Below are 22,296 nucleotides of genomic sequence, written 5' to 3'. Positions count from 1 at the left end.
ACCATTATGAATTTGTCACTGTTCAATAATTATTACTTCTATTCAATGTTCTGCACAGAAAACAAGAGAATTCATAAAGAGTTGAAAAACTACACATTACAATGATGTATCCAGCAAAGTAAAAGAAAATAAGATGAAGTATAAAGTTAGTACAAAAATATACCACACAATGATCTTACTAGGCTTTATACACTATGTTTATGTTGTATCAAAAAATACAAAGCAAAACACTGATTTCAACATATTCAAAGCACAGTCTACAATGATACCATTTCACTTTATAACATAATACTGAAAAAAAGGCAGTTACAATTATTACAAATAGCAAGAAATAATGGAAAGAAACATGGAATGGCACAAACTGAAGTTAGCTTATTAATGAAAATACCAGTCAAATGAAAATACCAGTCACTGATGTATATACTGCACATATCAGTTAATCACAAAAAAGCATTCAACTAATACTGAGGTTGTAGGACTCTAAATGCAGAGGCATTAAATAAAAGTACATTTTTTAAAATTGTAAAACCACAATAAAAATGTATATAAACTACACAAACAGGGAGAAATCTGCTTTGAAAAGGCAAATTAGGACTTATCATCTTATTCATGACTCTCAATAATCAGTCAATCTATTGATGATTATCACAAGTACCATAAAATACACACAGCCTGTACCAAGACTGCTAAATAATTTACATGAAAAATATTCATCTGTACCCCTCTTGGACTAATTTGAAGTTGTTAAGTGAAATCAATGAAAGATCTTATTGTCTGTAATCACTGTAATTATGAAGATTTAAAACTAGCAAGTGAAATTCATATGGCATTGCTGATATGGATATACCACAGAGCAGATTCACTCATCTCTGTATAGATAAATATGGCACACAGAATTAGGGTCATTGGTCCTTGTGAACCAATCCAACTGGGCTAACAAGGATGTTATAACAGGTTATTACTTCAGAGTAAATCTGAAATCATATTCAATATTTTACTAAGGCTGGATAAAGAATAACAAACTGAGTAACATTTGCTGCACAAAGAAGGGGAGACAGTTTAAGTAAAAGGAAACTGTTAGGCCAAAACTGGCTTTCAAGCTGCACAATACTACTGCACTCTCTGTAACCAGTCAGTCAACCAATAGTTCACAGTGATAGCCTATAAAACAAATAATGAACTATTTACAGCACTAAAATGTTTGGAATGGCAATCCCACTGCTATGAATTTTGAGGAGATATGAGACTTGAAGATCAAAACATATGCTGCCAAGCAAAGTGGTAACTAAAAAAAAAAAAAACATAAATGCATAAAAGTTCTGATTAAAACCATTAACGGGAATTGCAAGATGAGTGTGAGTGACTCTAAAGCAGCTTCTGCAATTAATTCAAGTCATTTCACAAAAGGGAAAAGAAAAGGAAAAAAGAAAAGAAAGACATATACAAAAGCAAAAAGGAAAAGAAAGACATATACAAAAGCAAAAAGGAAAAGAAAGACATATAGGACTTTTCTTCAAACATATACGGAAGCAATGCAAATGTCAATGCAGTTAAGCAGGCTGTTTTTCTAGTATCTTAATATCACTGTCCCAGAAATATTTAACTACAAAATAAAACAATACTTTTAATAAGCCTTCCCACGGATCACGACTGTCTCACAAAGATAATGAATGAAGCAATGTTTTCAGAAATGTAAGTGAAGTATGCACATATTTTACAAAGGCACTACTTTATACTTTCTGGAAATAACACAATACGAAATATCAGAAGCACAAATATAATTTCTATTTTTTCCCCTTATTTATTTGTAATAAATTTACAAGAATAAAAGAGGCTCAATGTCTGCAGATCCAAACAATATTCTCTAAAAAAAAAAGGGGGGGGGGGTGGCGGGGATCAGATACCATTACAAGTCAGGACTGTACATCAAATTATTTAATGTCAGTATATGTATAGCTGCAACTGTGAATTGTCTAGTGTCAATCTGAAAATGCACACAAGCTTCAAAATTTGAGATCATTAATATATTTTTCAAAGCTCATGAAGCCATGATTGTACTTATTAATGTGGTTTAATATTACATCTTGGCAAGATTTACTCTCAGTGGAAGACTGAACTGAAGCACCTATGAAAACAGCAAAAGAACTCATTCAAATATATCCCATCCTTTTCACATTTTCTCACAAATACAACAGAAGCGGACTAGTTACTGCTTCGTTGTAAATTGCATAATACATAAAAAACCAATTTCTCAGTGTTTAGGCCACATTCATCTATGACAACTTTCAACTGAATAACACTTCACAAACATATCTCATTCAATATACACCAGACTGACCAACACTCACTGAAAATATGTGGAAACATCTTTTCCGTTTATAACAAAAACAGCAGGGTACTAGAAGTCAATCGTACATAATATTAGAGATGATTACTGAAACTGCACGCCACAAGAGTTCATTCTTGAGACAATACTGGAGCTGCCATTATTGACTAATCTCATTAAAAGATAAACACAGAATGCTTTTTTGCAGTACTTAAGCAGCAACTGTATTTTGTGTACATCTTGCACCTCAGCAGAAGCATTCCCTGAATGATGTGGCAGATCCATTCTCAGCATTCAAATTCTGAGGCAGTGATAGCATTCAAATCCTTCATTAGACCTTCCAGATTAGCCATCTCTTGGTTGAGCTCTTCTGTACTGTAGGAAGGCTAGGGATAACACCACATCATTAGTAACAGTCTTAAGGAATTTCAACCTACAGTACTAACACTGATTAAAAATTCCTTATGTTTCTATGCAGCAAAAGTCAGTAAGTTATGCAAGCAAATTTTCAATATAATTAACTTTACACTGTTACCTAGTATACCAAAGAAATGGGCAAAAAGCATACTATGGATGCAACAAGAACACATGTCATGATCAGACACCGATCAGTTCACAAATGAACAGTGTTGTTGAACACAAAATGTCACAAACAGTATCTTACATATTCTAATGTGTTATCCCAATTAGCCCATTCTTAACTAAATATACTGCATTTGAGTAAGAGATTTGGTTAGCTTCACAAAAATACCATTGTAGGTAACTCAAGTACACAATTCTATGAATTCTGTATCTGATACAGTAATAATTTGAGAACATAGAAGTGAAACCTGTTTGAGTTACACTTTAGTATTATGGAAATTCCATTCTGTCACATTCAAGCTTCTGTAACAGTGTGAATGACAACTCCATAGTGTGGAGAGATCTAAACCAAACATCATATGTTTCAAATACAAACACATTTAAACAAATCTGAACTGATGACAGAGAGACCAAATCGTTATCTACACTGCCTAAGGGGCGGGGGGGTTAAGCACTCATTGCACGACACCCCCCCCCCCCCCCCCCCCCCCCCCTCTGGCCTGGATGTACGCATGGATTCAGTTTTGAGATGGGTGTCATAAAACCATTGTATTCTCTTCTGAGGCAAGCTGGTTCAGAAATGATCTAAGTGATCCTTGATATACTGGAGGCGGAACAGAGTTGATGTCTGAGCTGGTCCCATACTTGTTCTACCAGGGACAGATCTGAAAATCTTGCTGGCACAAGAGTATCTCAAAATCACATACACAGCACACAGACATATAGCCCATGTGTGGACAAACATAGTCCAGTTGAAAAATGGCACCATGACACTGTTGCATGAGGGTGCAGGTTGACATACTGTTATGCAATCAGAGTTTTGGTGCAGGTTGGCATCCTGTTTGCCATCAGAGTTTCCTCAATCACTACCAGCTGTGACATGAAGTTATATCCAGGGGCTCCCCACACCATGATTCAAGAAATAACATTGTTGTAGGTTTCCAAAACAGTGGAAGAATGGGACCTCTCACCAGGCTGCCACCATACTCACTGACAATAGTCATTTGGAGTAGTGCACAACTGCAATTCATTGCTAACACAATGTGACATCATTTGTCAGTAGTCCATGTTTACTGGTCAGGGTACCACTCCAAATGAAGCCATTTGCATTGTGGAATTAATGGCAGCATACATGTGGGACAACTGCTGCTCATTTCTCACCAATGGTGCCAGATTACACATAATGTTGCAGAGAGTCCAGTAGTCATTCTTGGATGGCTAATATAGATGCTAAGGAGTTACGATGTGCTCAGTGCACAATAAACAGCGATCCTCCCTTGTGGTAGTCAGATGTGATGGACTGGAACATTGACAACACATATGCTTGCCTCACGTTCCACTGCAGTCCAACATTGGGCCACTGTCCCATCCAAATGTTCCACAAATCTGGATACTGCACGATTCGACACACTGGCCAAATGGAGACGCACAATGATGCCCCTTTCAAACTCTGGCAGGTGCTGAAAACACTGTCTCACACAAGTATACGTCCTCTCTGCCTCTTTCACAGTGATCACTCAACACAAACACTGTTCTCACCTCTTATATAGCTTACCAGGCCTGGTAACAACACTAAACACAAACAAAACTAATGCTCTCTGGTGAGTGTTCTCTTTGTTACAGAGGATTGCAACTCTAAACATTTATATACCCACCAATGGTGTGTACGTGTACAAAGTTATACGGACATCCAATGATGTCTTCTGGGTGTTTCACTTTTTTGTGAGGTAGTGTAAACATATCACTAGTTTGCAACATACATTACACTAAAACGGTTCTGTCATGCTATGGTGGAGTGTAGGCCGCTATGAAATTTCCTGATAGTTTACATTTTGACAACACTCAATAAATACAGCTCACTATTTCACAAACAGAAACTATGACTGTACTCTATTCAAACAACTGCATACAGGAAATGGATACCATGCAGTTTTTGGGATTAAAATTAGATCACAGCTGATTTGGAAAACCCACATTGTAGATTTAGTATGCAGTATCCATCACTACAGCTTCACTAGCTGTTCTGTAATTTCAGAAGTAACAGGTTTTGATATGAAATACTTTGAAGCATTCTGATATATAGAGATGCATACTACTGTCAGGACACCAACAGCTTGTTTTCTTGCTACTAGTTTTGCAAGTAGTTTATTTCAAATTTCCCAAACAAATTTTACTAAGTTTAATTGGAAATTTTTCTGGGACATGTCTTCCTAGAAATTTACTGTTGTCTGTTGGCATTGGGGACACTTTCTTGAGAGAGTGTTGTGCAATTCTGAATAAGTGTGTCACCAAGTTAGATGCAAAATTTATTGCAAAAGAAACATATGGAACAACAGTTTCTTCCATGACCTCATCTGTTTCCTCTGTAGCAAATGTAACATATTTGTGAAATGAATTATAAGAAACAGTCAAAAATACCATGTAGAAACACAAACCTAATGGTCCTATCAGCACACAAAGGATATACTACAACCATTCTGGGTTTACAACTGCCTCTTTCAAAGTCATTACAGCAACTGCAAACAGATGGAAGTATCTCATAACACATAACAACTGGAAATTTGTATATTGCTCTCATATGAAAGCTGCCTTGTTCTGTCTTATAACTAGATCCTATGTTGCGTAACACAGTGATCCGAGTAATTTCTGGGAGTTTCATTTGAAAGCTTTGTTGTAGCCCGAGCTGTGTTCTGGCTGGGTTTCCAAAGTGTTGTTATAATAGAAAGGAGTCCGATATGTGTGTAAATATGCAGAGCATATTAAATTTCTTGTGGGTATTATAATGGTGATTACATGTGAATTCAGGAAATTTCTGTTGCCCAACCTGATCTAGTTCATAGGAGATTAACTACTGAAGGATTTTTAAAACAAATCTATTTGGTTATGTTATAATTCATATTAGCACCATACCAGAGACTTGATCGGTAGGGTACTGCTCGTGAAAAGTAAGATCTGGGTTACAGTCTCGCACAGTTTTAAGCTATTAGGAAATTTAACATATAACACTTCCTGGTGATATGTTTGATAATGAACACATGCAATGGACACACACTTGTCATGGAAACCATAGGAGAACAACATTATCTAATTTACCTGGATAGTGTTAGGATCTTCTACAGATGCCGTTCTCACTTTTGGCACTGAACCAACAGATGAAGCAGGGGTATTGGTTAAAATGCCTGCTTTTTTGTATGGACTTGATGACCCCTGTGGTCGCACTGCAGAAGAACAAGACACTAATATATAACATTATGCTGACTCTTAGTCATAGCAGTTAATGATTTGCACATTTTGCTGATTCATCTAATACTCGTGAACTGAAGAAACCTTGACACTAAAAAAGAAACTTACATCTACGTGAATACATTGATAGAAATAACAAATGAAATTATAGAAGCAAACCTAATAAATTACATGACACAATGAGATTTTAAAGGCACAGCAATTTTCAAAGAAACTAATGGATCAGACGTATTATATAACTTATTGCTGATAAGAATTCATGCAGACAGACATGGCAGTGAAAGCATCAAATCACCATGATCATAACTGATGCTGAGTAGCCTGACGACGTGCTCTGTGGTTACCCTTTCTGAAAATTATTTTATATCCCACTTTTGGGATAGACTTCTTTCTCAATCTTTTACATGATTAGTGTTATTTAGAGCTATTCTTTCTCATTCCATATCCATTTCTCTCTTTCTCCTGTTTAGTTTACTACAGCCTTACCTCTGTTTCTTAAACCTAACTCCCCTATTCACAAACACTGACAACTATTTGAGTCACACAGGCCTAGGTGAGTAGCATATCTTCAGTCTTCAGATGCCTCCATTACTTTACTCACAAAGCTAGGTGATACATGCTAAGGGCAAAAATCATTAAATTGATACATAAATCTTGGCATAGTTCTTGCATGATTCATTATTGATAGCTGCTTTCAACTAATATTTCAGAAACAAAACTACAATTTTCTTTCTGGTCCAGATACCTACTAAGAATTCATCTAATGACACCACACATTCAACAAACAACTTGCACGAAATTGTCCTTGGTGTACCTGAATTGAGTATTACAAAGAAGGTACATGAATTAGTCCTTTGTGTAAGCCTCTTGCTCTGTACTTAGTCCCTAGTACACTGCAATAAGCACCAGAGGGTGACACCATCCAGGGACTCCAGTCATGGCGTCACACCGAGTTCCACTCCATTTCCACCCAGGTGGCACTCACAATATGAGATGATTTCTGCTTCCACTACAAGGCTGTCAAAGCATTAGATTCATCTTCTGCTACTGAAATCAGCTGCCACAGTAGGCTTTGATATCTGGAACCAATTTCCTCGATGCAGATGCAGGATTATACTGCTGATCGCAGGATTGGTCATCCCGATCACATATAAGTTTACAGCAGTTCAGTTCCACTTCACATGCTGCACTAACTACACTGTAGGTCACTGTCTATTGAGGGTGCTGTTCATAATTTTTATTTAAACGGTTTCTTTAATTTTATTGCTTGACACTGTCAGAAAGAAGAGAAGCAATATCAAATACATTTTTTATATAGAAGGTGTCCCACGAAGAATAGTCAGTATTCAGGTATATGACAGGAATAAGCACTTAAAGCAAAAAACTTAATATGGACATACACCCTATTCTAAATGGTTTCTGAGCTAGAACACATTTAATGTACATTGTTATTTATTTTTTGGATTATTCAGTACACTGTCAGGTTTACGCATTTACAACAGTTAGTACACATTACACCATGTGTTATACAAAGTATCAAATAAAAAATACACATTTTTGACACATTCATCTCTAAGTTTTATCATTCGTGTCACATTACATCTATTGTACGGTTCACAAGAAATGTTCAAATTTCGCACCATCACCTTCAATGCATTCGTGCACTCTTGGAAGAATGTGTTGCTTCTCTGAATGCCTCTACATGTTTTCTAATGAGGCCAGCAGCAGCCATGATGAGAGCAAGCAGTTCATCTCATGTATTCACCCTTTATTTGTACCCTTCAGACTTCATCCAATCCCATAAACAAAAATCTAATAGCATAGGGTCTGGTGACATTGGTGGCCAGTTAACTGTAATACCATACCCAATCCAGTGATTAGAGTAAGTGCGGTTGAGATGTTCCCTTACATGTCTGGTAAAACGTTGAGGGACTCTGTCATTCTGGAAGTACATTGCAGTCCATGTGGTCGAAGGAACATCCTCAAAATGCTTAACAAACAAATTTTACAAACAGTACAAGTAATTCCTTCCAGTCATTCATGGTTCTAAAATGACTGGATCTATCAATGTGTTACCAATCATGCCACATCAAACATTGTTTGAAAAATGAACTTGGAAATTGGTTTACACAGTAGCATGTGAATTATCCTGCTACCATAATTGATTATTGTGTATCCACTGTTGATTCCATTCAACGTAAACATGGATTCATCAGTGAATAGTATTAATGAAAGCAAATGATGATTGTCATTTAACCAGTGACAAAACTCAATTCACGAGGCATTGTTGCAAATTGTGGACAAGCTGTATGTGAAATGTGTACAAGTTTTCCACATGTAATGTTTGTGATACACGTGCTCGTAGGACATTGATACCTGCAGAAAATCACTGAGTGCTGGCAGTAGGACTGTGCTGCACCATTCAATGTGTAGCTGTTCCTGCATAGGTTGTTAACTACACATTAAGAAGAAAAATGGAAACTTCTATGCATACCTATTACACACACAACGTGCTGAAGACTCTGGTAAACACTCTATGATCAGAAATTAGACATGGTGGAAAGTACCGATATTAGTCTTTGACTGTAGTAAGAGCACTGCTGCTGAAGGCACCACGAGCACATGCCATATCTGCATACTCTTCATTAGTGCAAATGTACAGCATTTTAGCTAGAGCAATGCTTCTCTCTGATACACTCTCAATCCCTTGCACTGCTGCACTCAAAACACACCATAGAGAATGGTACATTCAATGGGCTAGTTTAATGGCAGGAAGATATTCTGAGGAGGTAGGCAGGACTAGAATAAAATGTCAGAGATGTTGTGGGGTAGGACAAATACAGGCATGCCACTAGTCCAAAAACAAATGAGTGTTACTGTTGTATCCCTGAATACTGACCATTCCTCCTGGAGCACCCTATACAAATATAGTAGGAAAGTTCTGGTAGAATGTAAATTACAAATATAGTAGGCTGGTAGAATGCAAATTGCAAATATAGTAGGAAAGTTCTGGTAGAATGTAAATGTGTGTCTTGCTGGCACTTTGTAGGGGCACAGGTGTGTGTGTGTGTGTGTGTGTGTGTGTGTGTGTGTGTCCTCCAGCTCTAAAAAGGATTGATTCTGAAAGCCAGCCAGTTTTCTCTTTCTGTTTTATGTGTACCTGCCACTCAATGCTATTTGATGAGGTCTCTTTTCTATATACAAAAAATGTTTACAAACTTATTTTAAAAATTTTAGCTGTCTAGATCACAATCAGATAACAATAATTACAGTGTATTTAAAATTAGTTGTGACTTTTGATGTCTGCCTCAGTGAAGGGGGTGTGACACCATTGCCCAGGTAACACCAATGGTGAGCTGGCTTTCACTACCACGCAGTCAGTAGTTTGGCTGCAAAAGTGTCCCTGTTGTCATGTTTTTGCATTGGAGTTGCATTAATAACAATAGTGCAGCATGTCTGAACATGAGATGCACAATAAATGAGGTTGTCCAAGGATGCATTCACTGGCTCCAATGACACTGAGCACAGGAAAGGGAATTCTGATCTGTGGACAAGGTCTCAAATTTATGCTCTCGGTGCTCATTTATTCTGAACTCAAGTGCAATAATGGCGGTCCAATTTTAGGTGTTACAACAGTGGTGGACAGAACAGCTGTAGCACTTAACATTCATGGTCTACAGTGCTGACAATTAGGAAGGAAATGGAAAGAAAGGAAAACGTGACTGACGAAGCACCACCAGGTCACGCTTTACAAGAAACTCCAGGCAAGAAAAGAAGTTATGAGAGACAGGTAACCAAGATGAACATGTTCCAGCAGGATGCAATGCAAAGATACGTATGGTTATCATCAACATGATGAATACCCTACTTCAAATAAACTTCTTTTCAGTCTTAAAGAAGCAGATATGTTCACTGGAAGTAGGTTGTCATTTCAAAATTGTCTTCACAAGCTCGGTTTCCAGCACAAAAAGTTTTTGTCTCAGACATTTATCATCCAGAGAGGTGACATAGTGGACTGGAGAGGCCAATATCTGAATACACTGAGAAATGTTTTATTCAAAGACATTTTGTTGCTGCATGAGACGTGGGTTAATGCTTGTCACAAGTTTACAAAGGGGTGGATGGATCACAGAGCACAAGGAATGACAAAAGCACCAACATGCAAGGGTGGCATGATAATCATCTTCCATGCTGGCTCTGCTTGCTGCATCATTCCAAACTGTTTATTGTTACTCCATACCAGGAAGAAAAGTGACTATCATGAGGAAATGAATGCCAAGGTTTTCATGGAGTAGTTTTTCTACTGTTCTGCTGTAAAATATTCCTCCAAATTGGACAATGGTAATGGACAATGTGCCATACAACTTGCTGTAATAGATAAAGCTTTGACAATGCAGTGGAGAAAAGAAGATATTTTGCTCTAGGGCAAAGAAATGTTCCATCAGAGAAAGTTGAACCTGGCATGAATAAGATGAAGTTAATGGAACTTGTAAGTGCTTTACAAGCCAAAACTCCATGCTAGCAGGTCAACAAACTGGCTAACAATAAAGGGCATAATGTAACCAGGGTTCCAACATACCACAGTCATTTAAATCGACTGAGAATACATGGGCCCAGGTGAAAGGTAATGTGGCATAAAACAAAATAAGTTTACGACAAAAGAAGCCATTGCAAATGTTACTCCACAGGATTGGTCATGTGTTGTCACCAAGAAGGTAGTTGAGAAGACCTGTACTTTTGAAGGACTGCTGGACAAACAGACTGAAGAGATGGTAATTTCAGTCAGTGCCAGTACCAGTTCCAGATCCAAGGAAGAGAACAGAGATGGTTCTTCCCTTGGGGTCACTCCACTTATGGCGTAACTGTGAGTATGAATAAAAGATTCATTTATTTAACTACTCTGTTCAGTACTGTCATTTCTTGACTGTCAAAAAATATATAAAAATATATAAAATTAACATTTGTGTACCACAGTGGAATCTAATGAATGAGATATGTTGATTAAAAATATATTATATCAACAGAAGAGCAACAAAGTGCTTCTAAACCTATAAAAGTAAGGAAATAAGAATGGCATGACTAAGAAACAAACAGAAATATAATATAAATATAAAAATTAACTACACAGTTCGAAAAGATGTTAGAGGGAGATATGACACACGTATAATCAAAACTGATCTGGTAACTGTGCTCCAGAAAGCTTGTGGCATTTTAACCACTTGACATGGCTGGAAGCTCAAGAAAATGTTATTGAATGTTACTGCCATGAGACTCTGCATGCTTACATTAGAGGGAGTTTTCAGTTAACTGTTTTCATAAAAAGATAATTAAACAACATTAATAACCTTATTATCTAAAATATATTAACAGGAAATAGTGTATATGTAATTACTACAGTTTGGAAAATTTGTCTTTGAAACCTTGAGCTTTAGGATATGTATAGATTTCACAAAGGAAGATGTCATATTGTAATAGTGGGTGGAAAGGCAATAGCACAGAGAGAGCACCATCAAAGGACACCTAGTAAAGATACCATCAGTATCAAGGAATACCTGCCCAACAAATATTTATTGCATTCAGTAACATTGTAATTCAATTTAATTCCTACAATAAACTCTAGAAATGTTATTGTTTGTATTGACATCTTCAGTTCAAAGATTAGTTTGATGCAGATTTCCACACTAATGAATCCTGCGCAGGTTTCTTCATCTCTGAAAACTACTGCAACCTACACTGACTTAAATGTGCTTACTGCAGTCAAAGTCTACAATTTTAGGCAACTATTACCACCATACCAAATTAACTACTCCTTCATGCCCCTGGAAATATCCTATCAACTTGTTCCATTTTACAGTCACATCTAAATTAGTTATCCGACCTATACCTATAATTCTCTTGTATGTACAGTTTACCATCCACGTTTCACTTTAATACTGTGTTACACACCACACAAATGTTTGCAAAAAACGACATCTAAACACAATTCCTTCAGCATCACCTGATTTAACTAAACTACATTTTCTTACTCTTGTTTGACTTTAGATTTGTTCATTTTATAACCTCATTTTAAGACACTATCCATTCCGTACAAATGAACTTCCATCCTTTGCTATCTCTGACAGAATTACTATGTCATCAGTAAATGTTAACTATTTTATTTCTTTTTCCTGACATTTCCTTTTCCAAATTTCTCCTTGGTTGCCTTTATTGTTCACTAGTTAACTTTTTGCCCCCTGTATTTTATACCTAATAACTCTGAAATACCAAAGAGTGTGTATCAGCCAACGCTGTTAAAAGCTTTTTCTAAATTTACAAATTCCCTAAACATACCTTGGTGCAAAAGGGGGTCCAATATTCAGGAACACACATTTTCAATAAATTGCTAGCAACCATTAAAAACTTGGTTTTGAATAAAGCACGGTTTAAACAGAGTTTGAAAGACTTTTTGATAGGCAACTCCTCCTACTCTACAGATGAATATCTTAACAGAGACCGTTAAGCCAGCTTAAGTAAAAATGTCTGTTAGATTTTGGTTTGACAGCACTTGGTCACAACAGTCAAGATTAGGTATTTTGTGTATAATAAATTTATTCATAGTGCATAACAATGTTTTATTCTGACAGCACGTTAATTCTGTAAATATTAGCTGTTCCAATTTATCACACTGTAATCACTTATTTCAACAATCTCCTCACATATGGTCAGGGTAGTAAGTATTATATTCAAATGTTTTATGTTTTTATGTTATACTTTCTGATATGTTCCACACCCACGAGAATTATCTCATTTTTTGGGTCTATGGAATGAAAACTGAATCTAATCTAATCTAATCTAATCAAATGAGGTTTGTCTTACTTCAATCTATCTTCTACAGTAGGCTGTGGGGTCAGTGCTGCTTCACCTGTTTCTATATTTCTCCTGGAATCAAATTCATCTTCCTCCAGGTCACCTTCTACAAACTGTTTCATTCTTCTACTTATTGAACTGACAATTGGTCATACACAAACTGTTCTGATACTGACTTCTTTGGTACTACATTCTTCTTGAAGTCTATGGGTATTTATTCCACATACCACTACAACAGTTTTGTCAAAGCTGGTTCTCCCAAGGGTTTTAGTAATACTGACGTAATAATGTCTTATCCAGGCACGTTAGGTCTTTCAGTGCTTTATCAAATTATTCTGGCAGTATCACTTCCTACAGGTTGTCTTTATCTACTTCTCTTCCTTTTCCATAACATTATTTTGAATTTTTTCCTTTATATAGCCCCTCTATACATTCCTTCCTCACTTCAGCTTTCCTTTCTTTGCTTACTACTAGCTAGTCAGCTGAGTTATAGATTTCATACAGCTCCTTATCTTTTCTCCAAATGTTTCTTTAACTTTCCTATACACACCATCTATGTTTCTCATGGTCATGTATTCTTCTACAGCTTTTATTTCTACTCTGGCCATTCAAGTTTAGCCATTTTGTACTTCTTGCCAATCTCATTTTTTAGATGTTTGTATCCTCTTTTGCCTGCTTCCTTTGTTGTATTTTTATATTTTATAATTTTATGAATTAAATTTAATATTGTGTGTTATCCAAGGATTTCTGCTGAGTCTTGTTCTTTTGGCTATTTAATCCTCCACTGCCATCTCCGTTTCATCTCTCCAAGTTACCCATTAATCTTCGATTGTATTTCTTTTGACCATTTTAATTATACTTGAGTAAATTTTTCACAGAGTTCTTACCACATCAGATGTGTCAGTATCGAGGTTTCAACAACTTCCTCCATTGTCACCGTCAGGAGACTTGATTTCAATTGGTTGTTAGTTATTTTAATTGGCCAAATTATGTCACAGAGGTGTCACAAAAACATGGAACTTCCATATGCTAACATTATGTGTTGATGTCTATGACTAAAGAACATTGGTAGTTAAATGATCCGTTATAGGGCCAATGATTCAACAGATTTCTCTGTTGCCTTTCAGCTTCGTGCACATGTTTCCATGCACCACTAGCTGCTGTCTCAGTTGAAGTTGTTGCTACACATCCTGGACTCAACAGCTTCATCCTAGTAGGCAGATGCAGCAGGAGACAACATTTCCATTTCATCGACCTTAATTTTATGTTTGTTCACATGCTGTTCAGCAACAACAGATTTGTCAAAATCATGATATTTAATGTGGCATCTCTGTGCAGAGTTTTGAAATTGTTCATATCAATTGGCCAATGCAAATGCTACCACATTCACAAAGTATTTTATACATACCAAGAAACACTGAGACCAAGGCAGTCTTTTACTGGGGACAGCATCTTACTTTCTTGTGTGTTCAGAAAATGGAATGAATACTGTGTCTGCCCAGGTCTCTGCCTGTTTTATTTGTTGCAGTTCCGAAGACAGGAAGAGGAATGCTATGGGCTGATCATCATCTGATTATTGAGTATCTCTGTGTTTTTGTTTCTTATAGATGGTTAACTTATTATCTTGAGTGCTTTAGCTGGTCTTACGGTATTTCTTTCTTAGATTCCTGACCTCAGAGAAACAAAAACAAAGAGATACTAAAGTTTGCAGCTCGTGGTCTAGTGGCTAGTGTTGCTGCCTCTGGATCATGGGATCTCAGGTTCGATTCCCAGCCAGGTTGGACATCTTCTCTGCCCGGGGATTGGGTGTTTGTGTTATCCTCATCATTTCATCACTGTTCGTGACAGTGGCTCAATTGGACTGTGTAAAACAACTGGACTGTGTAAAAATTGGGACTTTGTATGTGCGCTGATGGCTGCGCAGTTGAGCTCCCCACAAACCAAACATCAAAGAGAGATACTAAATCACCAGAAGATGATCAGTCCATAGTATTCCTTCCTTCCTTTCCACAGATACTCCTATTATGTGCTACTATGTGGTTGCACCTATTGAGCAGTTACTTGTATCGCTGAGGAACGCAAGGCATCTCACCACATCAATATCTATAGTTTGTTGGGGTACTATAAATATAATATCTAAATACTCTACAACAATAACTGACAACATTTTTATGGAGCTGTTTAACGACCACAGTCATATGACCTATAATCAATTACCTTTTATGACCTAGTGTTAATAGTAAACAAAACAGAAAATCTATCAAATCTGAGTACAAGGAATAATCTAAAAGCTGAGTGTTTTAGGAGATTGCTCAAAGAAATAAGCTAGAGAGTGTTTACCATACTCGTGTATGAATGAAAAGTACAGCACATTCACTTACAAAGATATCTTAATATCAAATCTCTTAAGAATTCTTCCTATTTTTCAAGATATGCTTCTGGGGGAAAGGTAGGAACGCCACCAATCTGCTTGTATCATGAAGGTCAAATCTGTAGAGCACAATGGATCCAATTGAACACTGCTTTTAGATGATCCAGTTCTTGTGTCAAATTATCTGCATCTGAGATGGAATAAGCTCTTTTTACCAATGTACGTAGGACCCTTTGTGTTGGTGCAATGGATGAGAACTTGATCCATGAAGATATCGGTCTAAGTGCATGGGCTTATGAGAAACACTGTGTCCTAATGTCCCATCATCTTTCCTGTAAACCAAGACATCTAAAAATGGAAGTTTTCCATCCTTTTCAATTTCCATCGTTAACTTAATATTGGGTTACAGACAGTTAAAATGATCTAGGAAATGATCCTAGCATCCCTTCCATATAACCATACTATAAAGGAATAGTTGACGTATCTCCAAAAACAAGTTGGTTTTAAGAATGCCGTCTTCAGTGCTGTGTTCTCAGAATCTTCCACAAACCAACTGGAGAATGTAAGGGATAATGGACTCCCCATAGCCATTCTGTCAATTTGTTCAAAGTATTTGTCATTAAATAAAAAATATGTTGACGCCAACACATGGTGACAAAGCTTAGTCGTTTCTTCATCCAATTTTTCACTTATTACGTGCAAAGGATCTTCAAGAGGAACTCTGGTAAAATGTGACAACATCAAAATTAATGAGCAAATCCATAAGACTGAGGCACAAAGACTTCAAATGCTGAATCAAAACCAGAGAATTGGAAATATGATGTCCACATTTTCTGACACAGAGGCTGAGAATGGATGCTAAATTTTTGGTTGGCCAAGTCATAAGTAGGAGGACCCAAATTGCTAACAATAGGCCAAAGAGGAACCACTGCTTGTGTACCTTATGCAAATCATGTAATCTTGGCAGGACTGCAGTACCAGGTCGAAGTTTTTTTAAGATCATCGCCAGATAATGAACTTTTCTTGAAAAATGAAAGTGTCTTGCAATCTCTATGTTCAGTTGACTCATTCTGTAACCTTTGGTATGCAAAGTCTGCAAGTAAAAGATCCATTTTACCAAATAATACTCCCACAAAAGAAGAACCATTGCACTGTCCTTGTCCGCTGGTAGAATTACTAAATCCTGGTCTTCTCTGATGGACCAGGCAGCGGTTCTTTCAAGCGAGGAGGTGTTACTTCGTGGGGTGGCACCTGACACAACGTATGTGAGACATCTTGCCCAACATCAACTAGATCCTTTGGAAAGCTGGACACTGCTTGTTTAACCGCGGAGATGAATTCAGTAATGGTAACATCCAGCATAGTAGCATTGTCCAGTTGTTGGGTTGTGAGATTAATCACATGTCGACAGGTGTCATCATCTGTTATTGTAGACTGAGAAGAAAGCCGATGAAACTTGGAAGACTGTCTACTTGATGGCATTTGCATGGACCCAGTCTGATGTTGCCCCGACAAACTGTCAACCCATTCCCAGGATGCAGCAGACAGTAGTGCTGGTACCTCCAAATGCAAATAAAATAAATCCTTGCATATGAAATCCAGTGGTCTGCGTGTAAAATGAATGCACTCCCTGACTAAGACAAAACCAGCATGTTTCTTAATGTTGTTGGCCATTTTTGTCCCAATGTAATGAACAATTCTGACAAATTTAGGTATTACAACTTCATTCCAGCAACTCAGCAGAAAAGCGAGGGTGCTCAGCAACTTCCTCTTCTTTTTACAAAGTTTATCAAACTTCCTTACAAGTTGAAACATCTCCTCCCCATAGAGGCTCTTGATGTAGCTCTGTAAACTTTACCAGCGTAAAAATTGATGATATTCATATCGGGTCTCCATGCAAACACCATCAGCAGGCAATCTTTGAAGTTTCAATGGCTTTCTTCTCAGTCCCCAATAACAGACAATGACATCTGTCGACATGCTGCGATTAATCTCACAACCAAACAACTAGACGATGCTATGCAGGCAGTATTGGAAAGGGAGTTAAATTTTGTCCCTGCGCCCAGGAATGTTCCCATTACTGAATTTATCTCCGCAGCTGAGCAAGCGGTGGCATTGTTTCCCGAGGATATAAGTGACAAAGGTGGGCAAGAGGTATTGCATATGCTGTGTTGGGTGCCACCCTCATGAAGTAACATCTCCTTGCTTGAAAGAGTAGCGATATGGTCCATCAGAGAAGATCAAAATTTAATAACTCCACCAACGGACAAGGGCAATGCAAAAGTTCTTCTTTTGTGGGATGATTATTTGGGTAAAATGGATCTCTCACTAGCAGACTCAGTGTACTGAAAACCACAGAATGATCCAACTGAACATATAAAATGCACGGTGCTTTCATTTTTGAAGAAGAGTTCATTATCTGAAAATGTTCTTAACACACTCTGGCCTGGTGCTGCAGTCCCATTGAGATTATATGGTTTGCCTAAGGTACACAAGCAAGGGGTTCCCCTACAGTCTATTGTTAGTAATGTGGATGCCACTACTTACAACTTGGCTGAATATTTAGCATCCATTCTGTCCTCACATTCCAAAATGTGAACATCATATTTCCAGTTCTCTGGTTTTATTCAGCATTTGAAGTCTTTGTGTCTCAGTCTCATGGATTTGCTCTTTAGTTGTGATGTTGTATCACCTTTTACCAGAGTTTCTCTTGAAGATTCTTTGCACGTAATTGGTGAAAAATTGCATGAAGAAACGACTAAGCTTTGCCGCCAGGTATTGACGCTGATGTATTTTTTATTTACTGACAAATACTTTGAACAAACTGACAGAGTGGCAATGGGGAGTCCATTATCCCTTATATTCTCCAATTTGTTTATGGAAGATTTTGAGAACACAGCACTGAAGATGGCATTCTTAAAACCAACTTGCTTTTGGAGATACGTCAACTATACTTTTATAATATGGCTATATGGGAGGGATGCTTGGATCATTTCCTAGATCATTTTAACTGTCTGCATCCCAATATTAAGATAATGATGGGAACTGAAAAGGATGGAAAACTTCCATTTTTAGATGTCTTGGTCTACAGGAGAGATGAAGGGACATTAGGACACAGTGTTTATCGTAAGCTCATGCACATGAGCGATATCTTCATGCATCAAGTTGTCATACATTGTACGAACACAAAGGTGTTATACATACATTGGTAAAAAGAATTTATGCCATCTCAGATGCAGATAGTTTGTCACAAGAACTGGATCATCTAAAAGCAGTGTTCAAGCAGAATTGTTATATCGACAATCACATCCATCTTGCTTTACAGATTGGACTTTCGCAGGAACTAACAGAAGATACAAGGAAGTCAGTGGTGTTCCTACCTTTTCTGGGAACCACATCTTGAAAATTGGAAGAATTCTAAGGAGATTTGATATTAAAAGCATATTCCATATGCTAGCAAAGACCAGAGTGCTGCTTGGCTCAGTGAAGTATGATTTGGGTTTGAGAAAGCCCAGTGTCTACAAAACTCTGCCATTCCAGAAAAAGCCTATATTGGACAGAGGATTTGTATTGTCCAGGATTGATGCATGGAGCACCAGTGCCACATGCGTTTATTGCATCCAGAAAAATTTGTGGTTGCAGAAGACTGTCTTACTGAAGGATATAAAATGTTATATGATGAGACACAAGTGGTTGCCCCTGCATCACTTTATTGGGACTGTGTAGTGAAAGAAGCTATTGAAATCCGGCTATCTGACAATATTATAAACAGAGGTAAGGGGGTATCCCTTAAGTAAGAGTTGGTATCCTGTTTTGTTTGAAATTAAAAAACAATGGAAATTGTTTTGGTCATCAAAAGGTGTCAGTCAATAGTATTTGGTACTGATTTATCATTTCCACAAGTTTTCACCACCAGTGCGCTGTTGTGCTTTGCACTAGAGAGCAATTACAGTCGTGCATACATGGTGGGCCTGCAAATAATGTATAAAGGAGCCGCCATTGTGGTTTGATTTCAGTTCCAGTGAGTTAGTGTGACACCTTACTCACCCAAAGATGGCGGCCCTGTGGACCACCGAAATACTGTGTCAAGATGAAGTTATGTTCCGGCTGGAGATCCAATACAAATATCATCAATTACTTGGCCATGAAAGTTTATGGATCCATCTCCCAGGTGGCATAAATATGACACAGTTAAGCCTCTGAACAAGAATGCAATTAAAATTCCGCCCAGTTCTACTTTTGCCAGCATTCTTCGACATTTAGAAAACATTATGAATAAGATACATTAACTGTATTCACAGTTACTATGGACAACCATCAGCTGTATAATGGAATGACAACAATGCAAATTTCTGCTGGATTAGAAGTCAAACCCAGATTTCCCACTTATCTCAAGCGGTTGCCTTACCATTTGGCTATCTGAGCATGATTCATGGCCAGACCCAAACCTCCATATGTCGTCAACCATGTGTCTACATGGCTGCACGTCCAAAGGAACTTTGCATCGTATTTCTGAATAACACAGGCACTGCAATATCGTATTATGAATAAGAGGTTTTTTAATCATCAGATTTCAAATAACATACTGTCAGAGAAATTTGGATTTATAAAAGGTTCCAATATTGAGGTGGCTACAAATATACAGTGAGAATGTACTTAATTTATGAGATAGGCTATGAGTATTTTACATTATCTGTCAAATTACAACAGCTTTTTAACTGAAATGGTATATTATGGTGTCACAGGAATCTCCAAGAAATGGTCATATCTACCTAACAGGAACAAAGGGTGTCATCAAATAGAAAAGCTTAACTTTTCTAGGAACAGCTTTATAAGAGCATGCTGAAAAGTAATTCCTCTGAATTTTTTATGTGAAAAATCTTGAAGCTTTTAAAATAAAAGTGATGTTATTAATATTCTACCTCTTTATTCTTCATGTCCAAATATTTGCAGCCCTCTGCCACAAGAAGGCTCTGAATTGCAGTGTACCATGGTGATGTGTAACGTTAATTTTGCAGAGTGCATGAGAAAGAGCATGCCGTAATCGAGTTTCAAATTCAAAGAATTTGTCCATACATGGAGCACCTAGTCCTTCAGCACGACAATGTCAGACCACACTTGAGCACTGTGATATCTGCAACAACCCACCACTGTCATTGATCATCCTCCATACAATTCCAACTTGACCCCATCCGATTTTCATCTGTTTCCAAAAGTTAAAGAACACCTTCAAGGACTTCACTTTGATAGAGATGAAGTGGTGCAAGCAGGGCTGAGGTCGTGGTTCCATTAATAAAGTCAAACATTCTATAGTGATGGTATCAACAAAATGGTCTCTCGTTGGGAGAAATGTGTTTGTCACCAAGGTGACTTCGTTGAGAAATACATATGTAAGCATGAAGCATAAAGATATAGAATGTTAATAATTTTCGTTTTATTTAAAAAGCTCTAAGAGCTAATTCAGTGGCATTACTTTTCAGCATGATCTCATATATATACTGTCACGTTGAAACCACAATCAAGACCAAATCTGAAGGCAAAATGAAGTATAAAACTTAGCACTGAAAGCAAGTTTACTCCTGACACCAACGTATAACCAGAACAAAACTGGCAAGCAATGAGTATTCCAGGATGCTGGGATTTATACAAACATTGAATATACAAAGATTAAAAATGTAAGATATTTCAAAAACCTTCCAGAAATGATAAACACCAAATAAAAAATGATTGCTAGTGGTCGGGTTTGAGCTGTTGACCTGTGGCACACCAGCCAGTGACACTATTCACTATGCCACACTGCGTGCACCACAGATTGTGGAATTGCTCCAAATCCTGGAGAAATGTTGACCCGACCCACTGCTGAAAAGTTCTCATTGGATCCTACTACGGCACCCAGGATCTAGATCTTGCCAATGGTCCTCTGCATGACAGCATTGGTGGACCCTTAAATTCTGCTCATCTTGTCACATTGGCTTCACTACAACAGATATTGAAGGTAGCCACTCTGGTTGAAGTTTCACTATTATCGAGTGGGTCTTAAGCTTCCTTGAACCTCTCATCATTGATCTGCACTTCAGGACTGCATTAGAGCTTCATATGCAGGATAGGAAGAACCTCTCTGTATTTTTGACTTCTTCATGAAAGGTCATAATTCTTGACTTCATACACAATGTCTGACGGAGTGACGAAGAACATGGTACAGTCCAAAATAGCGCTTTAGTAACTTTTCCAATAGTCCTAGTTTCTATAAAGACATAAAAATCAATATCAGGACTTCCAGACCGTATCTCACTGGCCTGGCCTGAGCTTGGCATTATTGTGTTCTCATCTTTCTCCTGGATGTTCAAGGTCTGTATGCAAGTCAGCTGCTTTGCTTCTTCAATCCTGAGTATCACCTGGTTGAAAAAGAAACAGTGTACCTATTGTCATTTTGGCCTCATAACCATAAAGCAGAAAGAACAGTGTGAAGCCTGTAGTGTCTTGTTTCACTGTGTGGTATGCAAATGTCACAACAGTCAGTATTGTATCCCAGTCTCACTGATAGACATTAACTTACGACCAGTCTACAGGTACCAAGATTGCAGTCAATAACTGGACTTCCCTTGTAGCAACACTGGCAGATGCACTGAAAGAAATCAATTTCCATGTGACTTAGGTCATGTGATCCGGCATCACAGTCACTCAGTCTACGAAGTGCAAAAAGTGTAGGTGTGTGGTTATTGAAGTGTCGAAGTTAGCAATTTAACTTTTGTGGAGTTATGGCATGCAAATGTAGAAAGCTTACAATTTAGCAAGAGCTGATGATCATCCACAATGTCAAGTATAACCTTAACATAAATCTTTGAACACGGCAAAGAAATACAATTTAGCACTGTTTACAAGTGCAGTATATTCAAAAATAAGGAACCATTCTTGAATGCTGAAGCTA

General features: G+C 37.5%; 1 protein-coding gene across 1 annotated transcript in view; it reads right to left on the bottom strand.

Moving 5' to 3' along the window:
* Window positions 1-1,513: 1,513 nt before the first annotated feature.
* LOC124721776 (neogenin) overlaps window positions 1,514-22,296 on the bottom strand; it is a 236,504-nt gene continuing 215,721 nt past the window's right edge. The window contains exons 24-25 of the mRNA XM_047246889.1: window positions 6,002-6,126; window positions 1,514-2,712 (exon numbers count right to left, since the gene is read on the bottom strand). Of these exons, the coding sequence (XP_047102845.1) occupies window positions 2,614-2,712; window positions 6,002-6,126 (224 nt within the window). The 3' untranslated portion in view covers window positions 1,514-2,613. The remainder of the gene's footprint in view (window positions 2,713-6,001; window positions 6,127-22,296) is intronic.

Source organism: Schistocerca piceifrons, chromosome X (assembly GCF_021461385.2).
Source record: "Schistocerca piceifrons isolate TAMUIC-IGC-003096 chromosome X, iqSchPice1.1, whole genome shotgun sequence".
NCBI lineage: Eukaryota > Metazoa > Arthropoda > Insecta > Orthoptera > Acrididae > Schistocerca > Schistocerca piceifrons.
Note: the sequence above shows the minus strand (reverse complement) of the source record. Positions and strands in the feature narration are given on the sequence as shown.